The 25,990-nt window shown below is 52.4% G+C and overlaps 1 protein-coding gene across 3 annotated transcripts in view; it reads left to right on the top strand.

Moving 5' to 3' along the window:
- Positions 1-25,777, top strand: part of ABL1 (ABL proto-oncogene 1, non-receptor tyrosine kinase) — an 85,985-nt gene extending 60,208 nt beyond the window's left edge. For 2 of the 3 annotated variants that reach the window (XM_036416068.2, XM_036416070.2), the window contains exons 3-11: positions 18-313; positions 7,300-7,572; positions 14,784-14,868; positions 15,713-15,890; positions 17,579-17,763; positions 19,441-19,593; positions 20,677-20,766; positions 21,128-21,292; positions 22,269-25,777. In XM_036416068.2, the coding sequence (XP_036271961.1) occupies positions 18-313; positions 7,300-7,572; positions 14,784-14,868; positions 15,713-15,890; positions 17,579-17,763; positions 19,441-19,593; positions 20,677-20,766; positions 21,128-21,292; positions 22,269-23,977 (3,134 nt within the window). In that variant the 3' untranslated portion in view covers positions 23,978-25,777. Of the gene's footprint in view, positions 1-17; positions 314-7,299; positions 7,573-14,783; positions 14,869-15,712; positions 15,891-17,578; positions 17,764-19,440; positions 19,594-20,676; positions 20,767-20,859; positions 21,293-22,268 lie in introns of those variants that run through there. The other variant, XM_036416071.2, reaches the window with a different exon arrangement.
- Positions 25,778-25,990: the final 213 nt, after the last annotated feature.

Below are 25,990 nucleotides of genomic sequence, written 5' to 3'. Positions count from 1 at the left end.
GCTTCTCTTCTTCTAAGGTGAAAAGCTCCGGGTTTTAGGCTACAATCACAATGGGGAATGGTGTGAAGCCCAAACCAAAAATGGCCAAGGGTGGGTCCCAAGCAACTACATCACACCCGTCAACAGCCTGGAGAAACACTCCTGGTACCACGGGCCCGTGTCCCGCAACGCTGCCGAGTACCTGCTGAGCAGCGGCATCAACGGCAGCTTCCTGGTGCGGGAGAGCGAGAGCAGCCCCGGGCAGAGGTCCATCTCGCTGCGATACGAAGGCAGGGTGTACCACTACAGGATCAACACAGCTTCCGATGGCAAGGTGGGCCCCGAGGGGGCGCTGACGGGCAGGGGAGAGGGTTATTTGGCCAGGAGAACCCAGAGGGCCTGATGGCTGGGTTGATAGTTATTGCAACAAAACTCAACCAAGAAGGGATTTGAAGAAGCTTTCAAGTAAACAGGTATCAGTTTATTAGCCCTATGAAAGACTCTATTGAGGACCAATCACATGTTACTATAAGGGCTGGTGTGGTTCTCTCATGCTCCTGCTGGACTGTTGGCAGTTAGCAGTTTCCTAAGATAAGTGGAATATCTATCGGGATTCGTACATACCTTTTACATTAAGGCTCTTTTGTAACAAACCTCCTATGATGGTAATTTATCCTCAGTGAGGAAAGTTTAGATAAAGATGGATGTTTTAAAAATCAAAAGCCACCTTAATAGACACTCCCCAAAATAAGTCTGGTCCACAGCCTTCTTTCTATGGAGAACATCATGTGTGTGTCTAGACACGGTTCTTATACAAAAACGGGGTCACATACCTGTAGATTTCCAAACACGGACTAGTTTAGTAAAGAGGTTGATGTACAAGATGGTTTGTCATCTTCATACAAAGAGTTCTTAAGAGTCCACCCAGGGAAGAGAGGAATGAACACTTAACGAATTCCTGCTGTGCTGGGGCATTTCATCTCTTACTCAGTCTTCCGGACAGGTATTGCTGTAATCTGCTTTTTTGCATTATGAATGGCTGGTCAGAGGGATGACATTTCTTGCTCAAGATTAATGGATGGAACTAGTCTGCAACCCCATAGTCCGCTCAGTCGTTGAGGGTGTAGATTAGGGGTGTCGAACTCAATCAGAGAAGGGGCCAAAATCTAAAATCCAGCCTAAATCGCGGGCCGAATGGTTTACTGAACAGTCATAAACTGTCATTGTGATGGAAACGCAGCGGAGTGCAGTGATGACAGCGTGGTGCGGGCCACATTGCAAGGCCTGGCGGGACGGATTTGACCCTCGGGCCTTGTGTTTGACACATGTGGTGTAGATAGATGAATTGGCGTGGGTCCAGATGGTGTTTGTATTCTTAATTATATGTAATACATGCACATGGTTTGAAAAAAATGAATTACAATGAAAAGAAATTTTGTCTCCTAACTTAGCACCCTACCCAGAGGCAAACATTGTACCAGTTTCCCCCAGAGTTCCCTGATGTATATGTGTTCACATCTGAAAAATAAACGATGCATAGTGCAGTGTTCTGCATCTTGCTTTTCTCACCTCACCTGAGAATACGCTTTGGAGATGTTTATGGCGGCACATTTAGAGCTGCCTCCTCCTCCCTGATGATGCCGAGCTGCTGGCCATCGTTTGTTTAAGTAGTCCCTGCTGGTGGCCCGTGAGGTTGTTTTCAGTCTTACCTAGCGCAGTTTGGGGAAACACTGCACGTACTACTTTGAGTACAGCAGAGCTTATGCAAGCTGTTGCTAGAACTGGTGGAAGGGTGTGTGCATGTACCTTTGTGTGGATGTCACCCACTTGCCTTCTGGGAGATTGTACAAATGTGCTTTCTTACAGCAGGGTATACGAGAGCATGCTTTTCCTCACCCTCCTCAGAGCACGCTAGCAGACTTGTAGAAACATCTCTCTGATTGGTAAAGCTGATATCTTGTTACATTTAACATGCATGTGTCACATTTTGAATGATTCCTATGCCTTTTACTAAGTTCATCTTTTCCTACATATTCGACCTACACCAAGTTTACATATATATTTAGGTCTGTTGACCTCTTGCTCTTCTTCCATTGGTCTTTCTGTACATGTGCCAATACCAGACTTTTAATGTGTAGTGCTTTATAATGTTTTAATGTCTGCTAGGGCTAGTCCCCTCCTCTTAATCTTTTTAGCCATTCATTTGTGCCATCCATACAAGTGTATGTAGTGTATACACATGTATGTATAGTTAATGTTCTTGCCTGTTCTTTTGCATGTGGTAAAGTCTTTGACCAAAGGCCTCCTGCCAGTTTCTGATGCTTTCATCACGGCAGACATCTTCGGGCCAGCTCTGGTTTGTGTGGCGGACAGCATAGTCTGTTGATGTGTGACTGGAGATCAGTCTCATCAGCTGGTTTTTCGGGACTTAGCCCAGATGGGGGCTGGTCCTTCCAGTCTGCAGATGCAGGCCCTCGGAAACCTTGCCTTCAGACCACGGGTGCCTTTTTAATGAGTCAGAACAGTAGATTGCACCTAACGGAGGTGATTTCCTGCACATTGTTTCCCATCCGGGCTGCTTCCGAGGCAAGCCATGCCGCATGGTCCTCAGTTGAGGTCCGTATTGAACAGGGTAGTGGTCTGTTCTCCCTGGATGTCTAATCAGCACCCTTGCAGGCAGGCACGATCTAGTTTGACATCTCACAGGGAGAGAGCACGGCCGATGTGTAGGATGCATGACTTGCAGACTCAGAGTTAGCCGAGGAAGACAACCCTCCGTCTAAGTAGGGGTCGAACTCAATCAGAGAAGGGGCCAAAATCTAAAATCCAGCCTAAATCGCAGGCCGAATGGTTTACTGAACAGTCATAAACTGTCATTGTGATGGAAACGCAGCGGAGTGCAGTGATGACAGCGCGGTGCGGGCCACATTGCAAGGCCTGGCGGGACGGATTTGGCCCTCGGGCCTTGTGTTTGACACATGTGGTCTAAAGGCTGGTGCGTGCCAGGGATTCCTTCACTCCAGGTGCAGCACAGGAAGCTCATTGATCAGGCACTACCCACACTGAGCAGCTCATCAAAGCCTAGGCCTCCTGCCCTTCTCCCTCCCTGACAAAGCCCTCCCGTTAGCTGTTTGCTCCTGGCGGCGCCTTGGCCCACAGGGTCATCTGGCAGACCATCTGCGGAGGCTCCTCTCGGGAGGCTGGTTGGGTGGGGTCCTGATCCTGGAATGCGTGGACCAGCATCAGAACAGAGAGGCATCGGGTGACTCAAGACCGTGTTTCTGGGCACTGACACGCTGCTTGTGCCGAGCTCTGCTGCAGTCCCTCCTGGACTTCCAAGAAGAAAATGGAAGGTTGGTAGGAGGGACAGCCTGGGGCTGAATAGGTTTAATTCTTGATCTTCAGAAAACAACGGAATTTCCAAGATTCTTCTGTAAGGCTCCAGAGGATTTCTCTGTCTCCACCCTCTTGGCTCGGATAGCCTCTCCGTGTTCTGAGCTCTCGGCAGCAGTCACAGCCAGCCAGCCCGGGCCACCAGCTCAGGACCCAGAGCCCAGGCCTGGGAGTGGGGGGCCTTGGAGCTGGACTCTTGAAAGGGTCCCACCAGACTGCGTCACCGTTGTTGCCTTAGTCTGACAGCTTAAAATCCTCAGCTACTCTGGGACTTGGATGTCATCTTCCATGCTTCCTCACAATTAAAAAAAACAACATATTTTATTGATTTTTTACAGAGAGGAAGGGAGAGGGATAGAGAGTTAGAAACATCGATGAGAGAGAATCATTGATCAGCTGCCTCTTGCACACCACCTACTGGGGATGTGCCCGAACCAAGGTACATGCCATTGACTGGAATCGAACCTGGGACCTTTCAATCCGCAGGCTGACGCTCTATCCACTGAGCCAAACTGGTCTCGGCAGCTTCCTCACAATTTGTAATGCTCTGCCAGCAATGAGGAATTAAAGACTGATTCTTATTCACCACCCCCTCCAAGTCTTCCTCAGTTCTTCCGGTTGTGACTTCACGTTACTTCGGTGCAGTGCCCCTGTCAGGTCCCACCACTTCTCACAGCCCGTGATGGAGTCTTGTCTTTGAAGAGATGCCCACTGACAGGTGTTTTCTCAGTCTGCTGGAGTGGCATTCGGGCTTAGGCTTTAGCAGAGGTGGCAGGGTGGGCCAATGTGTGATCTCTAGACTCTTGAGATTTGATGCCCCCTGACAGGCTCGGCAGGTGCAGACATCCTGGTGAAGAGCCTGCTAACTCGGCTGCCCCTCCCTTGTGGAGGAGCCTGGGAGCACTGTTGAGCGCTGCTCAATTATTTAATTCCACCTCCTGCTGGTATGTGAGGGCTCTGGGCAGGGCGCTCCTGGCCCGGAGCCTGCACACAGCACACCTGCGGCGGGACTCCAGGGTCAGGCAGCTCAAGGGCACACCGGGCTAAGCTCTCATAAGCCTGTGAGCTGCTGTGGGGAGGAAAGTCGTTCCTGTTGAGTTTCTTTGACAAGCCCTGTCTTTCATGTTCCTGTGTGATGAGGAAGAGGCCCAGCCCTGGCTGAGCACCCAGAGCATTTATGTAACCGCTGCATAGCACAATGACATGCCATTCATAATGCTAACTCACTTTCTTCTCTGCACGTGCCATGCATTCCTGATGGAGATTACCCAGTTCACTAGCAAAAGCTGCTAAAAATCGAGAATTAATCAGAGAAGCCAGCAGACTGCTTGACTGTTAGAAGAAGGCTGTGCAGTGCATTGAAGGAAGAGTAATTTTAATACTTAATAAGTGTCGGTATATAAATTTTATGTTGAAAGATGAACTGAGGCACCGTTTAATTATTGAAAAGGGTGAAGTTGGTCCATTCATCGAGAGATCCCATAACTCTGAAATGCCTAACGGAGGAGCCTGTGAGGGAACCAAGTGAGACCAAGGACAGATTCTACATAAATGGGGGCTTGGGGAGCCATTGGCATCTGGCAATGGAAGGAGCACTCCGGGTTGGGGAGCACTCCTTCGGAGCTGAGGCAGAGAAGTAGATAATGCGCCTGCTCCCAAGTGACTGCCTGTGCTGTGCCCGTGATTCCAAGGTGGGGGTTCTCTGAGTCCAGGGAGTGCCTTCTCGAAGCGGCTTTCTCTCTCCTCGCCATTGCTCAGTAGGGAAGGCACTGTATGCTTAGCTGAGGAGAACTCAGAGCATCACAACCTGAAGTCAAGCATCAGCATGCCCGGCAGACTTTTCCAGAGCGAGGTGGGCTTTAAGTCCACTGGGTCTCTGTGAACTGCACTTGTGTGGGGGCTAGCACTGATGGTGCTGTGCATGCTGAGGGCAGGCTGACTGTGCTCCCCTACCCCCTGCAACACGGCATCTGTTCAGGCCTGAGCGTGTCACATGCATGTCCTTGGAGAAGGCCACTTCGAGGCGCTCTCAGGCATAAAATGGGGCCTTCTGGTGGGCCTCCTTACCCTCTCAGGTCCTGCCTTCACAGAGGGACAAGCTCCCCAGGCCTGGGGAGTCTTTCTGGATAATTCCTGAATTGCTCAGAATTTTATCTTTGTAGAGTTGCTACCAAAAGATTATAAATTATAAACCTATAAGCTAAGGTATGCCAATGGCTTGCCTTAGTTTTAACAATTCGTTTATGTTATCTCCCTAAGCGCAAAAAAAGAAAATCTCCTTGTTAATGAATCTTATTTAATATTCTGTTGAGGATTGTAGAAGGGATCAATTTGTACTAGTATATTTGGTATTTCTTTCCTTTAAAGTATTTTAACTGTCTGGTGTTACAGCATACAGAAAGAAATGGAGTCTACCATAACCACAGCCAGGCCTTGGCCCTGCCATGTGTGCTCAGGCTTTTTCTTCCCCTTTCTCCATTTAAGTAGTAAGATGTTACAGCTACAGCTGACTTTCTCTCTCCTGCCCCAGGCATCATCACTGTTCCAAATCTTCATTCCTCCTTTATACTCCTTTGCAATTTGAGCAAGTCTTATGACCTAGTTGTGATTTTGAGTATTCTTTCTGCCTTCTTCAGGATCGTGGGCTGGCCTCCGTGAGCCAGTAGACTCAGTTATATGTCTGGAGTCCACATGTTCTGTGGGGATTTTAATGTGGAATTGATTTCCTCATCACATCACTGAAGCGGAGAGAAGAAAAAAGATAGCTGTCACCATCCACATGGTTGCCCTCCGCCTCCTTCCTTTGCCTCCCCCACCTCTGTTGTGTCTGGAAGAGAACTCCTGGTGGGGCAGCTCCCTGCACAGCTGCTCACCGCTGCACGTATCAGAGAGAGGCTCGCACGTACCGGTGTCTGAAAGCCGCTCCTGACTTCCTGTGGTGGGGAAGCCCGTGCAGCCCTGAGGCCTGGCTCTTCCTGAGAGCTCTGACCAGCACACCACGGGGGACCCACTGCTGGGCCTTGCAGGGCTAGGTCTCTGATGCTTCTTACTTGGCCAAATCCAGGAAGTAGGAATGAGGAGGACATTTATGCTTTGTTTAGTAATTTTCATCTCTGATCACTGTTTAGTTCTAGATAATTATATAATTATAAGTAATAATGATAGGCTTTAATAAGCATTCTTATCCTATATAGTAAAAGGCTAATATGCAGATTGTCCCCTCCACTGAGAGTTCAGGAGTTCAACCAGAGGGCGGGGCCAGCTGGCCAACCTCACACGTCCCTTCCCCGAGCCAGCCTGCCCAGTCGGTCCCCATCGATCGGCCCACGGGGGACAGGCTGGCCGGACCCCACCTGTGCATGAATTCGTGCACTGGACCTCTGGTTTTAAAATATTTTCTACCCAAGCAGTACTTTTAAAGTTCTACCCTTCACTACTATAATCAACAGCTATTATCAAGTACCTATTTTTGTGCTCATTCTTGTTCTCAACTTGGGAAACAGGATAAAAATGGATATTTCAGGGCTTTGCTCTCATGTAGCTGACATTCTAGCAGGTGGGACAGACAACCAACAAGCAGATAAGACGGAATTATCAGTTAGTGGTGAGCGGTGCAGAGGAGTAAGACGGGATGTGATAGTGCTGGGTGCCGGCTTTAGATCGGGTGGTCAGAGAAGGCCTCAGGATGGCGAGAGAACCAGGCACGTACCAGAGAGGGTTAGGCAGGTGGAGGACTTCACTTAGGAGCAGATGCAGAGGCCCGGGGGCATGTTACTGCCTCTTTCTGCTTTAGAGGTAAGCGATAGCCTGGGTGGCTCTGGTCCTGGCGGGAGCCCTTTACCTGAGGGTTTGCTATGCATCCATTCGGGCTCAGAAAGCTGGTTCATTGAATTGAGTTTGTAGTTACTCTGTGGGCTCTTTCCTCAGCTCTACGTCTCCTCTGAGAGCCGCTTCAACACTTTGGCCGAGTTGGTCCATCATCACTCCACGGTGGCAGACGGGCTCATCACCACTCTCCACTACCCGGCCCCCAAGCGCAACAAGCCCACCGTCTACGGCGTGTCCCCCAACTACGACAAGTGGGAGATGGAGCGCACCGACATCACCATGAAGCACAAGCTGGGTGGCGGCCAGTACGGGGAGGTGTACGAAGGCGTGTGGAAGAAGTACAGCCTCACGGTGGCGGTGAAGACCCTGAAGGTAGGCCTGGCCCGCAGGCTGGGAGCCCCGGGGAGCCCCTCGCTGCCCGTCTCAGTGAGAGGCGGCTCGTCGTCCGCGGGGCGTGCCGAGGCCCCTTCCCAGGGCCGAGGGTCCATGGGTGCCGAGGAGCTGGCTCTCAGTCTCTTGTCATCTGTTTCTCTGTGCACTGAGTCATTCTCCCAATCTCAGTGTTTCCACATATGGCGAGGGCTGAGAAGGGCTGCGGTTTTTGGTGTAAAAAGATGAGTCATTTGGAGAAGCTTTTTTCATTCTATGGCCAGAGTCTTTTAAAGCCGTGGGTTTCCGTTCTGTTTGTGTGGCATTTGAATCACTTCCTATTGAGCGTTAAGGGAAGGAAGGAAGGAAATAAAAACCTACAGTTTTGAAAGGAGATTTAACCCAAATGTGTTTGACATTCTGTGGGTTTTTGTTGGCAGCTTTGAAAAGCAAGTGCCATTTGTTTCTTAGCAGGTCCCAGTTCTCCATTGTGTGGCCAGGCTTCTGGAATTAGAAACATGAAGGCTTCCTACTAACGCGGACCCCCTCCGCCCCTTCCTTCTTGTTTTCTGTACTTTCATCCTCTCCGCTAATGCTCAGTGTTTGGCTGGCATTTCTAGGCGGGTTGTTTTCCTTTTGGAGTTCTTTGAAAGCTTTAGGCTGCCGAGGGAAGTTTTAATTTGCAGCCTTCTTCCCTATGTGATGTGCGCTTTACCTAGGGTGAGAGTGTCCCCTAGTGTTGGCCGGCAGGATTTTCACTTATTTTAAATGAACTCTGACTATGTGAAGGGACATGTGCACAGAAATCGAGATAGTTAGCCCCTTCCTTCCTCCTTTTTTTTTTTTTTTAAAACATTTAAAAAATATATATTTTATTGATTTTTTTTATAGAGAATAAGGGAGAGGGATAGAGAGCTGGAAACTTCGATGAGAGAGAAACATCGATCAGCTGCCTCCTGCACATCCCCTACCAGAATGTGCCCGCAACTAATGTACATGCCCTTGTCCGGAATCGAACCTGGGACCTTTCATTTCACAGACCAACGTCCTATCCAGTGAGCCAAACCTGTTTCAGCGAGTCAGCCCCTTTCTGTAGCCAAAGGAAAAGAACTAAACCTTCCACTGCTGAGAAAACGGACCCAACCATGTGCACACCACAGCGAGACCGCGCAGCCTGAGCCTCGCCTTTCAGGGGCTCCATCCCTCTCCTGATACCCTCCCTCAGGCACGGGAAGGCGGAAGTGACGATTTCTGCCTAATAAATGGGACGCTTTAGAGTAGGGGTGTCGAACTCAATCAGAGAAGGGGCCAAAATCTAAAATCCAGCCTAAATCGCGGGCCGAATGGTTTACTGAACAGTCATAAACTGTCATTGTGATGGAAACGCAGCGGAGTGCAGTGATGACAGCGCGGTGCGGGCCACATTGCAAGGCCTGGCGGGACGGATTTGGCCCGCGGGCCTTGTGTTTGACACATGTGCTTTAGAGAAAAGATTACATTCTGTATTCCTAGAAACCAGAAGAGCTTCCTGGCCCTATATTAAATGTGACTCCTGAGATCTGTCCTGGGAGCGAGACTGACATTTGTGTGTGTGTTGCGGGTGGTGGTGGTGTGGTTTGGGGTCACCTTGTGGACTCCTAAGTATTTCCCAGATGGGATTTTTAAAATTTAATAAGCATTTATGAGTCCCTTACTTTTGTTTGCCAGACCCTGCACTTAACACTGGGGTTGTGAAATAATTGGACAGAGGTCTTCACTTCAGGCTAGTCTAGGTAGTTAGAATGGTCTGGTTAGTAGTAGGCGTAGGCAGTCTAATTAGTAGGAGAAATGAGCAATATATTCATAATTGTAGTGAGTGTGACAAGGACCACAAAGGTATGAGCATGGCGCTATGTCACTTCACAGGAATGAATGGAGGGCTGCCCAGCGCGCTCTGCTTGGTGAGAGGGAGCATGAAGGGACTCGGGAGCTGGGGCCATAGTGGAGGAGCAAGCCCTGGCCAAGGGATCAAAGGTCAGGAGAGACAGATGGAGGGCAGAGAGGGCACTGCCAGGGTGAGGAGCTGGGATGCTGTCCTGGAGGCAGCGGGGCCCCTCGAAGGCTTGATGCCCAGGAAGTGCTGATAGGGTTTGTGCTTCACAGGGAGGCTACATGTGAGCCCCAGAAAGGACTAACCCGCCTGCCCTGCCGCTTCCGGACCGGGGGCACAGGAAGGGCGTGCTTGTGCTGCAGCCCCTCCACTCAGCGCTCGGCTGAGGACTCGGCCCCGAGACACTGGGCTGTTAAAACCCTGGGTGTCGCCCACACGTTTGCCAGGATTTGCAGAAAGAAACAAGGAAGACTAAAAGTACGAAATACACGGGATTTCAATCCAGGCAAGACGTGCGTGCAAACTTGTAAAAAGAGAAAGAGCTCGTGCGACTTGAAGCCGGTGCTGTGGTGGTGTTTTCTGAGCAACGGAGGAGGGACTTCATGTCCTTCTCTACTGATGGGCTTTTAACTTTATTATATGCTTTTAATGATTCCCCCTCAAGAGCCTTAGTAACTTGTGGTCCCAAGGTACAGGAGGACCCAGTTGCATGGAGTTCTGTGAGCAGTCACCCCAAATGGTAGCCATTTGGGGAAAGGAAAAGGCATCATCTTGAGGGATGTTAACCCAAAACACCTAAGCGACTTCTAAATAAATGATCCCCCTCTCCCTCACACTGTGTAAGACCTCTCCATGCTCCCACTCATCTGATAGGATTAGTGTCCGTACTTGGAGCATTTATCCCCACTGTAGAGCTGAGGATTTGAGTGGGCTCTCAGTGACAGTAATGGCTGGTGTTTATGAGCTCCTGCCACGTGCCTGGAAGAGTTCCGGGTGCCTTGCATGTGGCATCTCAGTGAAACCTTAGAAGAGCGTTAAGGAAAGAGTAGTGTATTTCCCCCACTTAACATTGAAAAAGTGGAAGCAGAGGGAGGTGAAGTCACTGGCCTGGAGCTCTACAGGCTGGAGTGGCAGAGCCAGGCTCAAACCCAGACATCCTGCTTCCAAGCCCAATTATTGTTATGCTGTCACTCAGGCTCTTATTCCCCACCCACCATAAAATACACACAGACCACGGTTATGCACCTTTAAAATCACCTTTCCCCCTCCCCACTCACTTCCCTCACTGACGGTAGCCACGATCTGCCTTTCTCTTCAAGATCCCGGAAAACCTTGCAGCTCTAAGCCAGGTGGTCCTCCAAACTCAGCGTCTCTGTGCCAGGCCCCAGTGAGCCCCCAAGTCAGTCTCTTCCCTCATCCCTGTCCTGCCAGATGTGTATGGTTGGCCCCTCACAGGCAGAACCAGCAGGGGGAGCCAGGCCCTAATTTAACCGTGACTCCTCACTGAACCCCCAGGCGGCCTTGGCTCCTACACCTCCAGGGCATAAGGAGGACCAAAGAAAACTGGAGGAAAAAAGGAGGCGCTAAGCTGACCCCTATGGATGGGAAACTGCAAATACAGCCAAGGCCTCCTGATGGGGAGCCTCTAGTTTGAATGTGGACAATATTCAGCAGGATATAGGCTTGCCTGGACCCTTGCTAATGGCAGGATGTGCCTAAGAGAACCAATTGTCACTGCAAAAAGCCCCAAGTTTCACCTGAGCTGTGTTCCAACTTAGTTTGTAAAAGTCAGTTTTTTCCTTTGAAATAGTTGTGTAAATTATAGGATTTAGAAAAGATTACTGTTAGTCTAGTTGGGGTGTTATGATTGAATCATAAGCTAACAAATTTACCATTAAAATAGTGGAACATAATGTTGCTATATGTTGGTTTAAAATTGTACCCAGTTCTTTACCTATTTCGAACAGGTAAGATGTGCACAGCCTCCTCCTTGATTTTTGTGTCTTTCCAGAAATAGTCCGTGTGTGCATTACTTTTAACCGTGTGGCAGCATGCCATCGACACTGCTCCATGCTTCTGTGTCCACTTCACGTAACTTGACGGTTGTTCCTTGTGCACGTCAGGCTGTCTCACTGTGTGTGGCAGTATTTGAGGATGTACCAGCCTCCTCGGACATTTGTATTCTTCCCCATACTTGGCTGCTACAAGCAGGGCCGCGGGCCGCTCCTTGCTGGCACATGGGCGGAGTGGCCTGTTGGGTCAGCTCGAGTAGAACTACTGGACCACGGGCCACGGGCATTTGTGGCTGTGACCCTGCCCCCAAGTGCCCCCAAGGAGCCCGCCATTGCACTCTGCCAGCAGTGTGAGCAAGTGCCTGCTCATGTCCCCTCCCGCTCAGTGTGCTGGCTTTCACGTTTGTCATTTCCCCAGGAATTGGTTTTGTTGGAAGCTGCAGCTGTGAGCGGGAGGCAGGGCTCCAGGGCAGCACTGGCCGGGCACAGTCCTCGCGGGCTCGCTGGCTTCACGAGGGCCGAGCACCCGGAGGATGGCACTGCCCTGTGGTTGTAGCCCTGCTCACCTAACAACCTGAAACACGTGGGAACTGATCTCAGACAGGAGCCCTGGCCCAGGCCTGGGCCCCCCCGGGCGGCAGTGGGGCCTGAAAGCTGTGCGGCCCCAGGACGTGGAGTTGTCTTTATGACGTAGAATACGGACTCCTGGAGGTGCGCCCTGAGCACACAGAGGAAGCTGCTAGAACATTCCTGGGAGGTGTGGAGTCTGGGAGATGTATCTGTGAGAAAGGCAGAAACAGTGCTAAGGAGCCAGCCTATCTTAGATGCAGCAGTGTGTCCCGCCTGCTGCTCAGGGGAAGAGACCAGCTGTCCTCACAGTCATTAGCGTGCCGCTGGCGGAGTGCTGACATGGCGGGGCGCTGCACTCTGCACGGGCACACTGCTCTTCCTCCCGTGGATGGGAGCGCGGCGGCTCTTGAGGGCCTCTGTGCTATCTCTTCTGTGAGCCACGTACCCGGGTCCACAGTGGCAGAGCCGGGTCAGCAGAACTCACCAGCCGTCCCTTAGCCTCTCGGCCGTGCCAGCCAAAAGCTCCCCGCACCTGGGCGGGGCCAGCCAGTCCTTGTGAAGAGAGGCCAGGCGACCCATCCCCGCCCTAACGGATCAGCCTGGAATTCACACTTTTACTCAGTATTGTCTTCACCCTAATTAATCTGAGCAAATTTTATTTTACTATGTAAATGGAAGAATTCTCTTCAGAAACGTGGTGGGAAGTTTTTAAATAGAATTGAAGGAATGTAAATGTAGCAGGAGGGCATCAGGGACAGCGATGGGCAGGATGCTGTCAGCAGTTCCCATTGTCAGCTGAACCAGGTCTGATTCCAGCAGAGGGAGACAGTCCACACTGACCCTCCTCAAAGGGTTTATTTGCACTGTTTCCGCAGGTGCAAGCATGTGCTCGAATGAAGGGAGAGAGAGAGGCAGACAGAGAGAGGCGGGTGCCTTGAAGGTTGTGTTCTTTTGTGCATGGCCAGGCCTGAGGACACGGCTCTTTTAGAGAAGATCCAGTAGCTGTAAGAGCACGGGATGTTCCTGAAATTGTTTCGCTGTACATGCGCTTTAAAATAAAATGACTCCGCGTGTCTAGAAAACTTCATGGGAGAGCGACTTTTTGAACATATTGCTGGCCAAGCAAGATTCTTACAGCTCCTGGTCCTACACGAGCAGCAGTGAGTCTCCGGCTCTGGCAGGCGTCGGCTCTCTGGCATTAGCATGTCAGCTGGTCAATCAGGGCACTTCCCGCCCCAAACGGCACGGCCGGCTGAGCGTGTTAGGAGTAGAGGGGACTCGGAAGAATTAAGCAGCTAATGGGGTGGCAGCAGGGAGGAGACACAGAGACTACCGGCTGTTTAATTGGCATTTAGAGCAGCTCGCCATTTTTAAAGAGCAGTAAATTGTTCAGAGTTTCAGTCTCGCAGAGCCCTAACTAAGCAGTGATAATGGCTGACACATAACCCATTGGTCATGCTTCACTTGTAGGCACGGAAGCGCTGAGAGAGGCTGGCCGCCCTCTGCACGTCTTCCCTGAGGAATGGTGCCGTCAGGCGAGGAGGCGGTCAGATCTTCGTCTCCCAAAGGGGCGGGAGGAACCACCCATCTCCATGCACTCTTTCTCTCAGTAAAACTCAGAGTCCATGTTGAAACCTGGAGGTGGCGGCATTGGCCATCATAGCCAGGTTCTCACAGCAAACAGGCCACGTCATTTATCACCACTGCTTCCTGTGGTGTGGACAGGGGGTTCTTTAAGTCAGAAAGAGGGTTACCCAACAGAAGCCCAACAAGGCTCTTGTACAATAGGGTCTACCACAGGAGCCCAGAGCAGTGATTTCGGCCCTTTTCATCTCACCCGTAAACTCATTACTGAATTCAGCACACCAAAAGCTTATGTTTCTGCCAGTCTGACCCAAAAAAAGGTATAATTTTGATTCATTCACACCAGGCAGCTATTTTTGTATTGGTTGTTGTCATTTCTTTATTTGACTAAGGGAAAAGAGGTCTGTGCCCTTGACTAAACAGTCAGTCTTGCACGTGTTAAGAATTCCTGCAGCACACGGGCTGAAAATCGCTGACCTAGACTCAGAATATGTGAGGAAATGCAGTGTCCCTCACTCTTGCTCTGGGCCCTTGCTGATATCTCTGTCTCCCCTCGGCATCCGGGTGCTGCAAACTCGATGCCCTGAGGATGCTTTAGAATCTGAGCAATGGACCTGGCGGAGCGGTGACTGCTTCGTTAAGAGCCGTGACACCACATTCTTTAGTGTCGCATGCTCTGTTCCTATCGTGTTTTGAGATATTGTTCTTCTTTGGCAATCCAGTATCTTTTGTATCATCCAGGTCTCTTCTCTTAAATCAAGGGCATATTTCAGATTCTTTTTTTTTTTTTACATTATGCTTTTTAGGACCCCGTGAAACCTCGCTGTTGCTTAGAGAACTAGTACCATGTTTTTGGCATTTGCCTGCACACATCTCCCCCCCAACTCCACAAGGTGATGGAAACCAATATGGTCTGTGCCACCAGAAGCAAGTCACCCGCATACACAGGCCGCCCAGATGTGTTGCCCTGGGGGAATCCGAACGCTCAGCCCCAGCGGGGACTTCCTGGTGCTGTGAGGGGGTCAGCAGCGGTGACAAAACTGTCCAGAGCAGTGTGGTGGAACTGGTTGGCCAGAGGATTGTTCATTGAAGCTCCAGCTCGTACTGACCATTCATGTCGCACTTTCCCACTCAGGCACGCTCCTTGCTGAAAGAATTTCACCACTTTTTCCCCGCAGGAGGACACCATGGAGGTGGAGGAGTTCTTGAAAGAGGCCGCCGTGATGAAAGAGATCAAGCACCCCAACCTGGTCCAGTTACTTGGTGAGTGTCAGCGAGCCCTCGGGGCGCAGGTGCGTTAGGGCAGAGGGGACGGCTGGCCGAGTTCCCCACCGGCACTCGGCCGTCGGTAAAGGAGGCCTCGGTGGGGTTGTGTGTGTTGGGGGGGTTTGTGAGGGAGAGAATGTTACTACTTTAAATTGACACCTGAGAGCTCTCAAGTCTCAAATCGGCTTTTGAAATTTAAGAATTTTTTTTGAAGTATATTTTTATTGGTTTCAGAGAGGAATGGAGGAGGAGGAAAAGGAGAGAGAGAGAGAAGGAGGGAGGGAGGGAGGGAGGGAGGGAGAGAGGAAGAGAAAAAGAGAGAGAGAGAGAGAGAGAATCATCCGTAATGATGATTCTGTCATGCCTCCTGCATGCCCCCTGTTGGGGATCTAGCCTGAAACCCGGGCATGTGCCCTGACCTGAAATCAAACTGTGACCTCAGGGTTCATGGGTTGACACCTAACCACTGAGCCACACTAGTGTGGCAAACTTAAGAATTTTTAATGTTCCTTCACTGAAGTGATTCTGTAAGCAGACTTAGCCATCAGGCATAACCTCTGAGGTAAACTAACAATGGTTTTTAGGCCGTTTGACGTGGGCCTGGCCTTTGCTTCTGAACCCACTGACAGCCTCTCCTGTGAGGCCTGAGAGGAAGACAGGAGCAGGAGCGTGCCCCTCCCGCAGGAGCACAGGCTCAGTCACAGTGCTCGGAGCCATACTAGAAGTGGGAGCAGAGTTAGCGTTTGTTTCGGAAGCCTTTTCCCTCAGAGCCAGTCCTCTCTGACACCCGTTCCGTTGGGAGTAGAGCAGCATCCTGAAGCCCTCCATGTCTCGTTGGCAGGGGTCTGCACCCGGGAGCCCCCGTTCTACATAATCACTGAGTTCATGACCTATGGGAACCTGCTGGATTACCTGAGAGAGTGTAACCGGCAGGAGGTGAACGCTGTGGTGCTGCTGTACATGGCCACTCAGATCTCCTCAGCCATGGAGTACCTGGAGAAGAAGAACTTCATCCACAGGTAGGACTGGCCGCACAGCCCCCACACCGCCAGGGAGCGAGCGGGGCTGGGCATCCTTTGGGAAAAGCCCAGCCTCGGGCCGCTGGCCCAGCCTCTAAGGGGAGTGCCGGCAGCACAGTAGCCCTGAAACAAAGGCGAGCACTGAGTCCTGACTCTGCCGCTTCGGTGTGCGGAAGGCCAGGCCTAAGAAACACTCCCTTCGGCACCATTTGGTTGGAACTAAATAGAATATTAAATGGTTCATAAAAGGCGTCCTTCCACGGAACCACGGCTCCCTCTGAAGTGGAGGCTTGTTGTTCCTCCAGCCCGCGTGCGTCCTATGACCTGCTCCTGGGCAGTGGGCGTTGCTTTTACACACGTTTGCGGTAATGGCCAGCGCGCGGGTTTTGTTTCTGCGTGGGGTGGTTCCCCCCTCCCGTCTCCTCATTATCACTTGATTCTCCACTTAAGTTGCTGTCATCTGGGTCAGCGATGTTCCCACAATTGTCAGAATTGTGTGCCTGTGCTTCTAAAAGAAGCGCCTTTGCTGTTTTAAAGCCTGGAGTGTTTTGACCTTCAAGTGTGCCGCAATTACCTTGGTCCTCGCATTCTTTGGTGGTGGAAATGGCTCCCTAGCAAAGAGACAGGCAGTGCCGGACAGAGCCTGACGGGCTTTGCCGGAGTCTTTTATGCAGGATGCTCTCCACACCACGTGGTGACCTTTCCCACCCAATTAACTGGAGGATGAGACCTGCACGGGCGATCTCACAGTGAGGAACAGGGTAGCATGTGTGAAGCGCTGCGCTCCTTGTACGACAGATTTGCTATGCTCCAGGAGACCCGATTCACATGCGCCTGTCACTCAAAATGAACCCTCTGAGGCTGCAAATTGAGATTTCCTGACTGGTTTGCCTTGCACAGCAAGGGCCGTTCCCTCTTCATTCAAGCAGACTTAGAAGCCGTTACCAAAACCCTGCAAGGCACAGCTCCTCTGTGTTTCATTTCCCTCTGATGGAGCTGTCCTATGCAGCCATGGCTTTAGCTGCTGCCTCGGCTCATTGCTCCATTCCTGTTTGCCTTGTGATTTCATGGCTAATGTCCTTGAACCAAGATTAGATTCCTACTCCCTGGCAGAATCAGGAGGCAAGAGGAAGTGATTAGATGGAGGGAAGTTTCAGGATCCATTTGGAAGCATCAGGAAGAAAGGGGAAAGTAGGGAACGGTCCGGGCAAAGGGAATCATGGGCTTCATTTTACTCTGTCCACCAAGTCTGGGCAGTGCAGGCGGAGACTCGCTCTGTGTGAGTTTCTCGGGAACTGGCCTATGCTTTTCTTCCTGGCAGAGGGCAGTGACAACCAGACAGACAGGTAACACTTACTGTTCTCTAGGCACCGGTTGAAGCACTTCCCATAGAATGAACTACCACCACGACCCTCAGAAGTAGGCGCTGTGATTATCCTTGCCATTTGTGAATGTGATAGCTGAGTCCAGTAAGACCGTGCTCCTGGTCCCGGGGCCCGGGCCCCTCCAGCGCCCCCGCTGCCTCTCCATGTTGGGAGCCCAGGTGGTGCTGAGGGCCGGCTCTGCTCCCTGGTGGGAGTTAATATGAGTCTCCCGGGGTCCTGACTCCCTTTTTCCGTTGTCGGTGGTGGATTTGTGAGGCTGGAAAGCCAGCTGGGACCTCTCATGGTGAACCATTCCTTTCGCAGAGACCTTGCTGCCCGAAACTGCCTGGTAGGGGAGAACCACTTGGTGAAGGTGGCCGATTTCGGCCTGAGCCGGCTGATGACCGGGGACACGTACACAGCCCACGCCGGGGCCAAATTCCCCATCAAGTGGACGGCGCCCGAGAGCCTGGCCTACAACAAGTTCTCCATCAAGTCCGACGTCTGGGGTAAGGCCCCAGCGTCCCCAGCCCCCTGCTTGCCCGCCCAGGGGGGCTTCTTTCCTGTTTTTATTGGTTTTTTCCCTCTTGCTTTCTCACTGCCTCTTTCTTGCTCATTTGCCCCTCCCCCCATTATTTAATTCTCTTTTTTGCTTCTTTTTCATTTGAAAGTCTTTTTTTTCCCTATTCTCTCTTCAAAATGAAGTAAAAATGAGTTTTTTCTTCTAAAATAATTGAGGTTAACTTACCCTTTATCTTCGTTCGAAGTCTGCTGCTTCGTTTTGGGGCACCCAGCCAGCCCTGCGGGGAGTGCTCTGTGGCTTGGCTGGGGCTTTCCGGAGGCTCTTACCTCTGAAGCCTCAGGTGACAGCATTGTGTTTTCACTTTTTAAAGAACTCCCGTGGCAGTTGCAAGCACACCCTAAAGAAGACAGAGGTGCCTAATGAGCGCCCGTGCCCCCATCCCCAATTTACTGGTCACACCTCATGGCGCTCTTGCATCCTCTGTGCCCCACCCACTCCACCGACTCTTATTTTGAAGCAAATTCCAGGTATCATATTACTTTGTCCATAAGTATTTCAGTATGAGCCTCTTAAAGATAGCATTTTCATTCTCATAACTACAGTGTCCTCCTCCAAAAATAGACAATAATTTCCAAATATTATTAAATATTCTGTTAGTGTACAACCTTCCCATTAAATCATACAAGTCATACTTTTTTCCCTGGCCAGTGTTCCTCAGTGGTTAGAGCGTTGGCCTGTGCACTAAAGGTCTGAGGTTTGATTCCTGGTCAGGGCAAGAACCTGGGTTGTGGGTTTACAGTTACTTTCCTTATTGATGCTCAGGCTGTCTCATCTTTGGCTGGTAGGAACTTCACATTGCTCCTAGTCCCTTTGACAAGACCCTTTCAATATCGCCTGTGATGTTTCCACTTTATTCTCTGCCCTACACCTGAGCCACCCATTTCTCTAGGGAGGAGTCAGTTCTGCTTCCTTTAATGAGATTGGGAATGTCAAGGCTGTACTCAGGGCCTGCAAAACTTTCAAAGATTTTGAAATATTTTTATTGATTTCAGAGAGGAAGGAAGAGGGAGAGGAAGATAGAAACCTCAATGATGAGAGAGAATTGCTGATCAGCTGCCTCCCGCGTGCCTCACATGAGGGATCAAGCCCATAACCTGGGCATGTGCCCTGATCGGGATTCGAACCTTGACCTCCTGGTTCATAGGTCAATTCAACCACTGAGCCATGCTGGCTGGGTAAAGATTGTGTAAGGTTCTTGTGAAGCGTTGGAGGGGACCTTAGAGATACCTCATACTCCAGAAAGAAGAGGGGCCTGTCTTAAGCACAGAGCTAGTGGTCACAGAGCTAGGAGTGGGAATGTTTCCTGACCACTAGTCCTAGCTCCCTCCACACATATCCCTACAAGGTGGTCACGTTACCTCCAAGGCCCTGGAGGGCTCATCTGCGCGGCCCTCTGCTCCTTCAGCGCGTTCTGGTCTGGGGGTGAGTGAATGGAGAGCTTCATTCTGTCCTGGGCAGTTAGTAGTAAAGAGCCTGGTAAACTGTCAGTGCCTGGCCTGTTTCTGAAGGTGTAGCTTCTGTCTTCTACACAGGTAACCAATTGTAAATGTAGAATACTTAAAAATTCTGCACGTTTCAAGTAACCGTTCTCCTCCTTCCCTAGCATTCGGAGTACTGCTGTGGGAGATCGCTACCTACGGCATGTCGCCCTACCCGGGCATTGACCTGTCCCAGGTGTACGAGCTGCTGGAGAAAGACTACCGCATGGAGCGCCCAGAAGGCTGCCCCGAGAAGGTCTACGAACTCATGCGAGCATGTGAGCCTCCCCTGCCCGTTCTAAACACCGATGTGGGCTTTGTGAAGCATGCCACTGCGGGAGTGCGTGTGTAAAGCAGTGAATGAACTAACTGGAGACATATTTTGGCAGACTTTTTTTTCTTTCCAGTTTTTCTCTATCCCTTTATGTGTGAGGGTTTTTTGTTCTTAATACAAAATTGGGATTGATGCATACCAAACTTGGATTTCTTTTCAATAAATACCAACTCCTGGGCTACCTTCACACAGCTGCTGTAGTAGGTAGCCACTCCAGGGGACATTTACCTGGATGGTTTTATTATACATATAAAACCATTCCTGCAGCATTCTTTGCACTTAGCAGTGTAACAAATCTTTCCACGTTCATAACTTGGAGATGTCCCTCCTCTCCTCCTCCCCCCTCTTAATTTTATCTAGCTGTTTGGCATCCCATTGGGGACTTTTCATCCTCTTTTCATGGACATTTGTTTGGGATTTTGCCATAAGCAAGGCGGGAGTGAGCACTCCCGCACACACCTCTGCTTTGCACTGGTTTTGCTAATCATTGAACTGTTGGCTCAGAGAGCCGTGTGCATTTTAAGTTTTAATAGATTTTGCCAAATTGTTTTTCAAAAAAAGTTGTACCAACTTATACTCCCACCAGAAGTGTGTGTAAGTGAGTCTGCATCCTCACCCTGATCGGTCCTTCATCATTTTAACCTTGTTGACTAGCATGTCTTCACTAATGAGCGTTTGGCTTTGATAATGTGGAGTAAGGTAAAGTAGAAGGCGGCCTGTTTGGTTTGGTCATTCTGTGCCCTTGCTAGACTGGGGTTGGGAGAAAAATGTTTGTGAATGCAGTTCCACTGTCAACATCTCCCTGGGATTTTGGAATCCATATGCTGCCAGGTTCTACAGTCTTTTTAAATTCTTAATGCCTGATAGGACCCACTGGCCTTCATCACTAACTTGTCACACCGAAAGGTGGGTAGCAGGAGTGGAATGCTTCTTTCAATTCTAGACTTTTCCTGGAGAATTGCTAGCCACACACTTGTTATCGTTAGCAAGGCCTCCTGGGAGGTCTGACTCGGTCTCATCTGTCCAGGTTGGCAATGGAATCCCTCTGACCGGCCCTCCTTTGCTGAAATCCACCAAGCCTTTGAGACCATGTTTCAGGAGTCCAGCATATCCGATGGTAATGTGCCCGACCTCGGGGTGCCTGCCTGCCACGGGTGAAAGGTTGGGGTCGGAGGGAGGGGTGTAGGGGACTCCAGCCCTGGTCCTCTAGTTCACTCCCAGGGAGAAGTGCGGGGGCCAGCAAGTTCTCTGAGAGCAGAAAGCAGGACGGAAGTGTTGAGTGTGGAGCGCTGTCCTTCGTAGCCATGCAGAACTCTGAAACTACTGTTTCTTTATTTTTATGTCTTTTCTGTAAATGTGTGTAGATGACACTGTTACTTTAAAAAGAAAAAGAAAACCAACACACCAGAAGTGACCCATACTAATGGCTGCTGGTTTGTGTGTGTGTGTGTGTTGTTTTTTTTTTTTGTGGTTCTTAGAAGTGGAAAAGGAACTGGGGAAAAAAGGCATGCGAGGGGTTGCAGGTACTCTGCTACAGGCCCCAGAGCTGCCCACCAAGACAAGGACCTCCAGGAGAGCCACGGAGCACAAGGACTTCACCGACCTGCCTGAGACGCCCCACTCCAAGGGCCCGGGAGAGCCTGGTATGTCGTCCCTCCCACCCCCTGGCGGCCCAGGGTCAGCGGCACATGGGATGCAGTGAGCGAGCCTGCACAGAAGGGCAGGCAATCCCGTGTCAGTAACCTGGCTTTAAAGGCAGGCTCTCCTCTCCCGAAGCACACCTACCCCACCCCGTGAGCCATCAGCAGTCAGGGCAGTCACACAGGCAGAGGTGCTGTGAAACCTGAGGGAGAAGCCCGCCTTTTCACGTGTCACTCACAGCTGTGGCCCAGAACGTGCGTCCTGTCTGGACTCTGAGAAGCGAGAGTGAGATGGAGTGGTTCAGGAGGATTCTCAGTATTTTCAGGGGCTGATCTGGTGCCTCCTGTGTGCCAGGCTCTATTTGGAGCCAGGCTGCTCTGATGTAGCAGTTGTCCCCCTGTCCCCCAACCTGCAGCCCAGCGGGACAGAAGTGCCGGTGGGCTAGCCTCTGGTTTGTAAGGGTCTCTTATGGTCACAGACTAAGTGGGAAGGTACTGGGCAGGCTGGCCATACGGGATGCTTTGCCACAGCAGGACCTGTAGAAACCTGATTCCCAAGTTTTTTGTGTGTCGTTTTTGGTGGATTTTTGTTTTTGTTTGTTTGTTTGTTTAGTGTTTTTATTCTAAAGAGAGAGGAAAGGAAGAGGGAAAGAGAAACATCTATATGAGAGAGACACATCAATTGGTTGCCTCCCACATGCACCCTGACTTGGGCCAGGGATCAAACCTGCAACCCAGGTACGTGCCCTTGACCAGAATCAAGCCTGCAACACTTCTGTGCGCAGGCTAATGCTCTAACCACTGAAAGTGCCAGCCAGGCATAGCCTCTGTCCCACAGATGAGAAAGCTGAGGAGGAGCAAAAAGAAATAACTTCCTAGGCCTTTCCGAGCCCAGAGCCCAGAGTAGGAGGCTAGCTCGGGGTTCCTTGCCCCCTCGGAGTCTAGCTCGGACTTGGTGACCCTTCCCCCTGTGTTTCAGATCCCCTGGACCACGAGCCCGCTGTGTCTCCACTGCTCCCTCGGAAAGAACGAGGCCCCCAGGACGGCTGCCTGAATGAAGATGAGCGCCTTCTCCCCAAAGACAAGAAGACCAACCTGTTCAGCGCCCTGATCAAGAAGAAGAAGAAGACGGCGCCTGCCCCTCCCAAGCGCAGCAGCTCCTTCCGGGAGATGGACGGCCAGCCGGAGCGCAGGGGGGCCGGGGAGGAGGAGGGCCGCGAAGTCAGTAACGGGGCGCCTGCTCTCCCCCCCTCAGACGCAGCCGAGCCCGCCAAGTCCCCGAAGCCTAGCAGCGGGGCTGGCATCCCCAACGGAGCCTTCCGGGAGTCAGGCGGCTTCCGGTCTCCCCACGTGTGGAAGGCCAGCACGCTGACCAGCAGCCGGTTAGCAGCCAGCGAAGAGGAGAGCGGCAGCAGCGCCAGCAAGCGCTTCCTGAGGTCCTGCTCTGCCTCCTGCGTGCCCCACGGGGCCAAGGACACAGAGTGGAGGTCAGTCACGCTGCCCCGGGACCTGCAGTCCACGGGGAGACAGTTTGACTCGTCCACGTTTGGAGGGCACAAAAGCGAGAAGCCAGCTCTGCCTCGCAAGCGGGCGAGTGAGACCAGGTCTGACCAGGTGAGCAGAGGCACGGTGACGCCCCCGCCAAGGCTGGTGAAGAAGATGGAGGAGCTGGCCGATGAGGTTTTCAAAGACACGGCGGAGTCCAGCCCGGGCTCCAGCCCTCCCAGTCTGACTCCAAAGCTGCTCCGCAGGCAGGTGGCGGTGGCTCCTTCCTCTGGTTTGGCCCACAAGGAGGAGGCCGGGAAGTCTGGCCCCTCGGGGACATCTGCCGCCGCCGAGCCAGCGCCCGCCGCCAGCCGAGCGGGACCAGGAGCATCGGGAGGGACCAGCAGGGCCCCCGCTGAGGAATCTCGGATGAGGAGGCACAAGCCCTCCTCCGAGTCCCCGGGGAGAGACAAAGGGAGGCTGTCCAAGCTCAAGCCTGCCCCGCCGCCCCCCCTGCCAGCTTCTGCTGGGAAAGCCGGGAGGCCCGCTCCGAGCCCGAGCCAGGAAGCAGCCGCGGAGGCAGGCGCCAGCGGGAAAGCGAAGGCCACGGCTGTGGTTGTGGATGCCGTAAACAGTGACGCTGCCAGAGCCAGCCAGCCGGGAGAGGGCGTCAAGAAGCCCGTGCTCCTGTCCGTGCCAAAGCCCCAGTCCTCCTCCAAGCCGGCGGCGACCCCGACCAGCCCGGGCCCCACTCCCTCCACTCTGCCGGCAGCGTCCTCCGCCCTGGCAGGGGACCAGCTGTCCTCCACCGCCTTCATCCCGCTCATATCGACCCGCGTGTCCCTTCGGAAAACCCGCCAGCCTCCCGAGCGCATCACCAGCGGCACCGTCACCAAGGGCGTGGTCCTGGACAGCACCGAGGCCCTGTGCCGTGCCATCTCCAAGAACTCCGAGCAGATGGCCAGCCACAGCGCCGTGCTGGAAGCCGGCAAAAACCTCTACACGTTCTGCGTGAGCTATGTGGACTCCATCCAGCAGATGAGGAACAAGTTCGCTTTCCGCGAGGCCATCAACAAACTGGAGAACAACCTCCGGGAGCTACAGATCTGCCCGGCGACCGCAGGGAGTGGCCCAGCGGCCACTCAGGACTTCAGCAAGCTCCTCAGCTCCGTGAAAGAGATCAGTGACATCGTACAGAGGTAGCAGAAGCCGGCATCAGGCCAGCCAGAGCCGCCTGCAGTGGGTGAGGGCTCCCGGGCCCGTGGCGGTGGCTGACACAGGACCTGCGAGCTGGGACCTTGGCCCGGGAGCGGAGGGCCACCATGGAGTACCGCCCTACTACCTACGTTGTGCACCCACTGTCCTGCACTTCCTCCTCCTCAGCCGCTCGCTGAGCCTCTGTCCGAGTTCTGTCTGTGGGTTCCCGCCTGGTGGACTGCAGTCGGCACGCCAGCCCTTCCCCACGGGCTGCGGGACTGCCCTCAGGCCAGCTGTGAAGGTGGGTGAGCGCTTCCTCTCTCTCTTCTTTCTGGGGGATTTCCTCTGGCTATGCCTTCGCCTCCCTTTTCCCCAAAAAGAACGGGAGCTCTGTCTCCAGGCCTTGGAACTGTTGCCTTCACTCACTGGTGGAGGGAGCCTGCACCCTCCTCCTCCTCGTACCTCTTGTGCTTAAGACCCGTCTACAGCACTGCATCCTGGGGAGCTCTGCCAGCGGTCACTCGGCCTCCGCTGCTGCCGGGGCTGGGCCCTCACCACTTCCTCACGTGAAGGACAGCTCTTACTTGGGCACAGCAGGTGCTAACAGCCAGCCTTGGGTCGCAGGAAGGAGGGGACTGTCCTGTCATCCTGCTGCGTGTCCTCGAGCCCAGTCCCAGCTCTCTGACACGCACTGCCCGTTCTGGATGGAAAGCCCGAGGCTGAAGGGGAGCAGGTCGCCGTCCAGCATGCAGGGCAGGGGCAGGGCAGAGGGGCGGCTTGTTGTGTGAACACTGGTGCTGAGCTGGCCCTGGCCCTGGCCCCGGCCTAGGCTGGTCTTCAGTGGCCCAGTGTTACCTTCCTTTTGAACTTGCAGGTGCCCGAAAAAGGCACTTGACCTTGATTTCTGACTGATCTCCATTCCCTCCCTTGTACTCCCCTAAGACAAAGTAGATTCTTGCAGGACTTCCTCCTTTGTGACAAGCCAGTCTTCAGTTTTCTGGAGTTCTTGAAGCATTTCACAGCTCTGCTCTCAGCACAGCCGGTGCAGACGTGGACACCGCAAAGACAGGAGGAGAGGACCGGCCACAAAGCCCAGGAGTGTGGGCTGCGCCCTCCTGGGCAAATGTCTTTCTTAATGACCACGAGCAGCACGTAGCCAGGGAGGAAGGAAGCCACCGGAAACGGCGCCCTAGAGAGTGTCTCGAGAGCAGGTGTGCCGGCACCTCCCCTGGGCTGCCCAGGACCAGGCTCTCCTTGACCGTGACCCGGAGCAGCTCCTGAGGAGTGGGTCTTACTCCAGCCAGAAGCAACCCCTGGAGGAACCAGGAGAAGCCCACCTTCTGCTCCTCACACCTTCACCCGTGACCTCACACAGGCCCTGTTTTACACTAGTCACCTAGACTGTTTTATTCCTCCGGATCGTTTGATACTGTTCTCACAGCGCATCACCTCTTCGCCCCCTCAGACGCTGTCAGGACTGAGGGAGGCTAGCACACCGCCAGCGGCCTTGCAGACAGCAAACCCACCCACCAGGCCCCTCGCCTCCTGTTTCCGTGAGGCACCCGCCTCCTCTTCCTCCACGTGACGTGCCACTATAGTTTGCATTTATATTTGGTATTACACTCTTGTAGACTCGCTCTTTTATAAATGACATGTAAATAGTGTTCCACTCCCTCCCTCTCCATGCCTATGGGTTCTCTCTCTCGTCGTTTGGTCCAGTACATTTTGTTTCTGTATATGACTCTTTTTTGAATCCACATCTCTCCTCTGTAGTATTTTTTAAATAAATGTTTACATTAGAGTTTGCGTGTATTGCTTTGGTCTGTGACTCTCCCTGTTGTCCAGAGCCGTTGTGTGTGTCGGTGGGCGGGCGCCCTTGCTTCCTGGAAGGGCTGGAGGCTCCGGGTTGGGTTTTCTGGAGCAGAATGATGGCAGGATCCTGCAGCCTGTGTCCCCTAAGCCGTTCTCGGGCACTGCCCTGCCCTCGCCTCGAGCTCTTCCGCCCTTGACACTTCCTTG

Source organism: Pipistrellus kuhlii, unplaced genomic scaffold (assembly GCF_014108245.1).
Source record: "Pipistrellus kuhlii isolate mPipKuh1 unplaced genomic scaffold, mPipKuh1.p scaffold_m20_p_53, whole genome shotgun sequence".
In the NCBI taxonomy this organism is placed as follows: domain Eukaryota; kingdom Metazoa; phylum Chordata; class Mammalia; order Chiroptera; family Vespertilionidae; genus Pipistrellus; species Pipistrellus kuhlii.
Note: the sequence above shows the minus strand (reverse complement) of the source record. Positions and strands in the feature narration are given on the sequence as shown.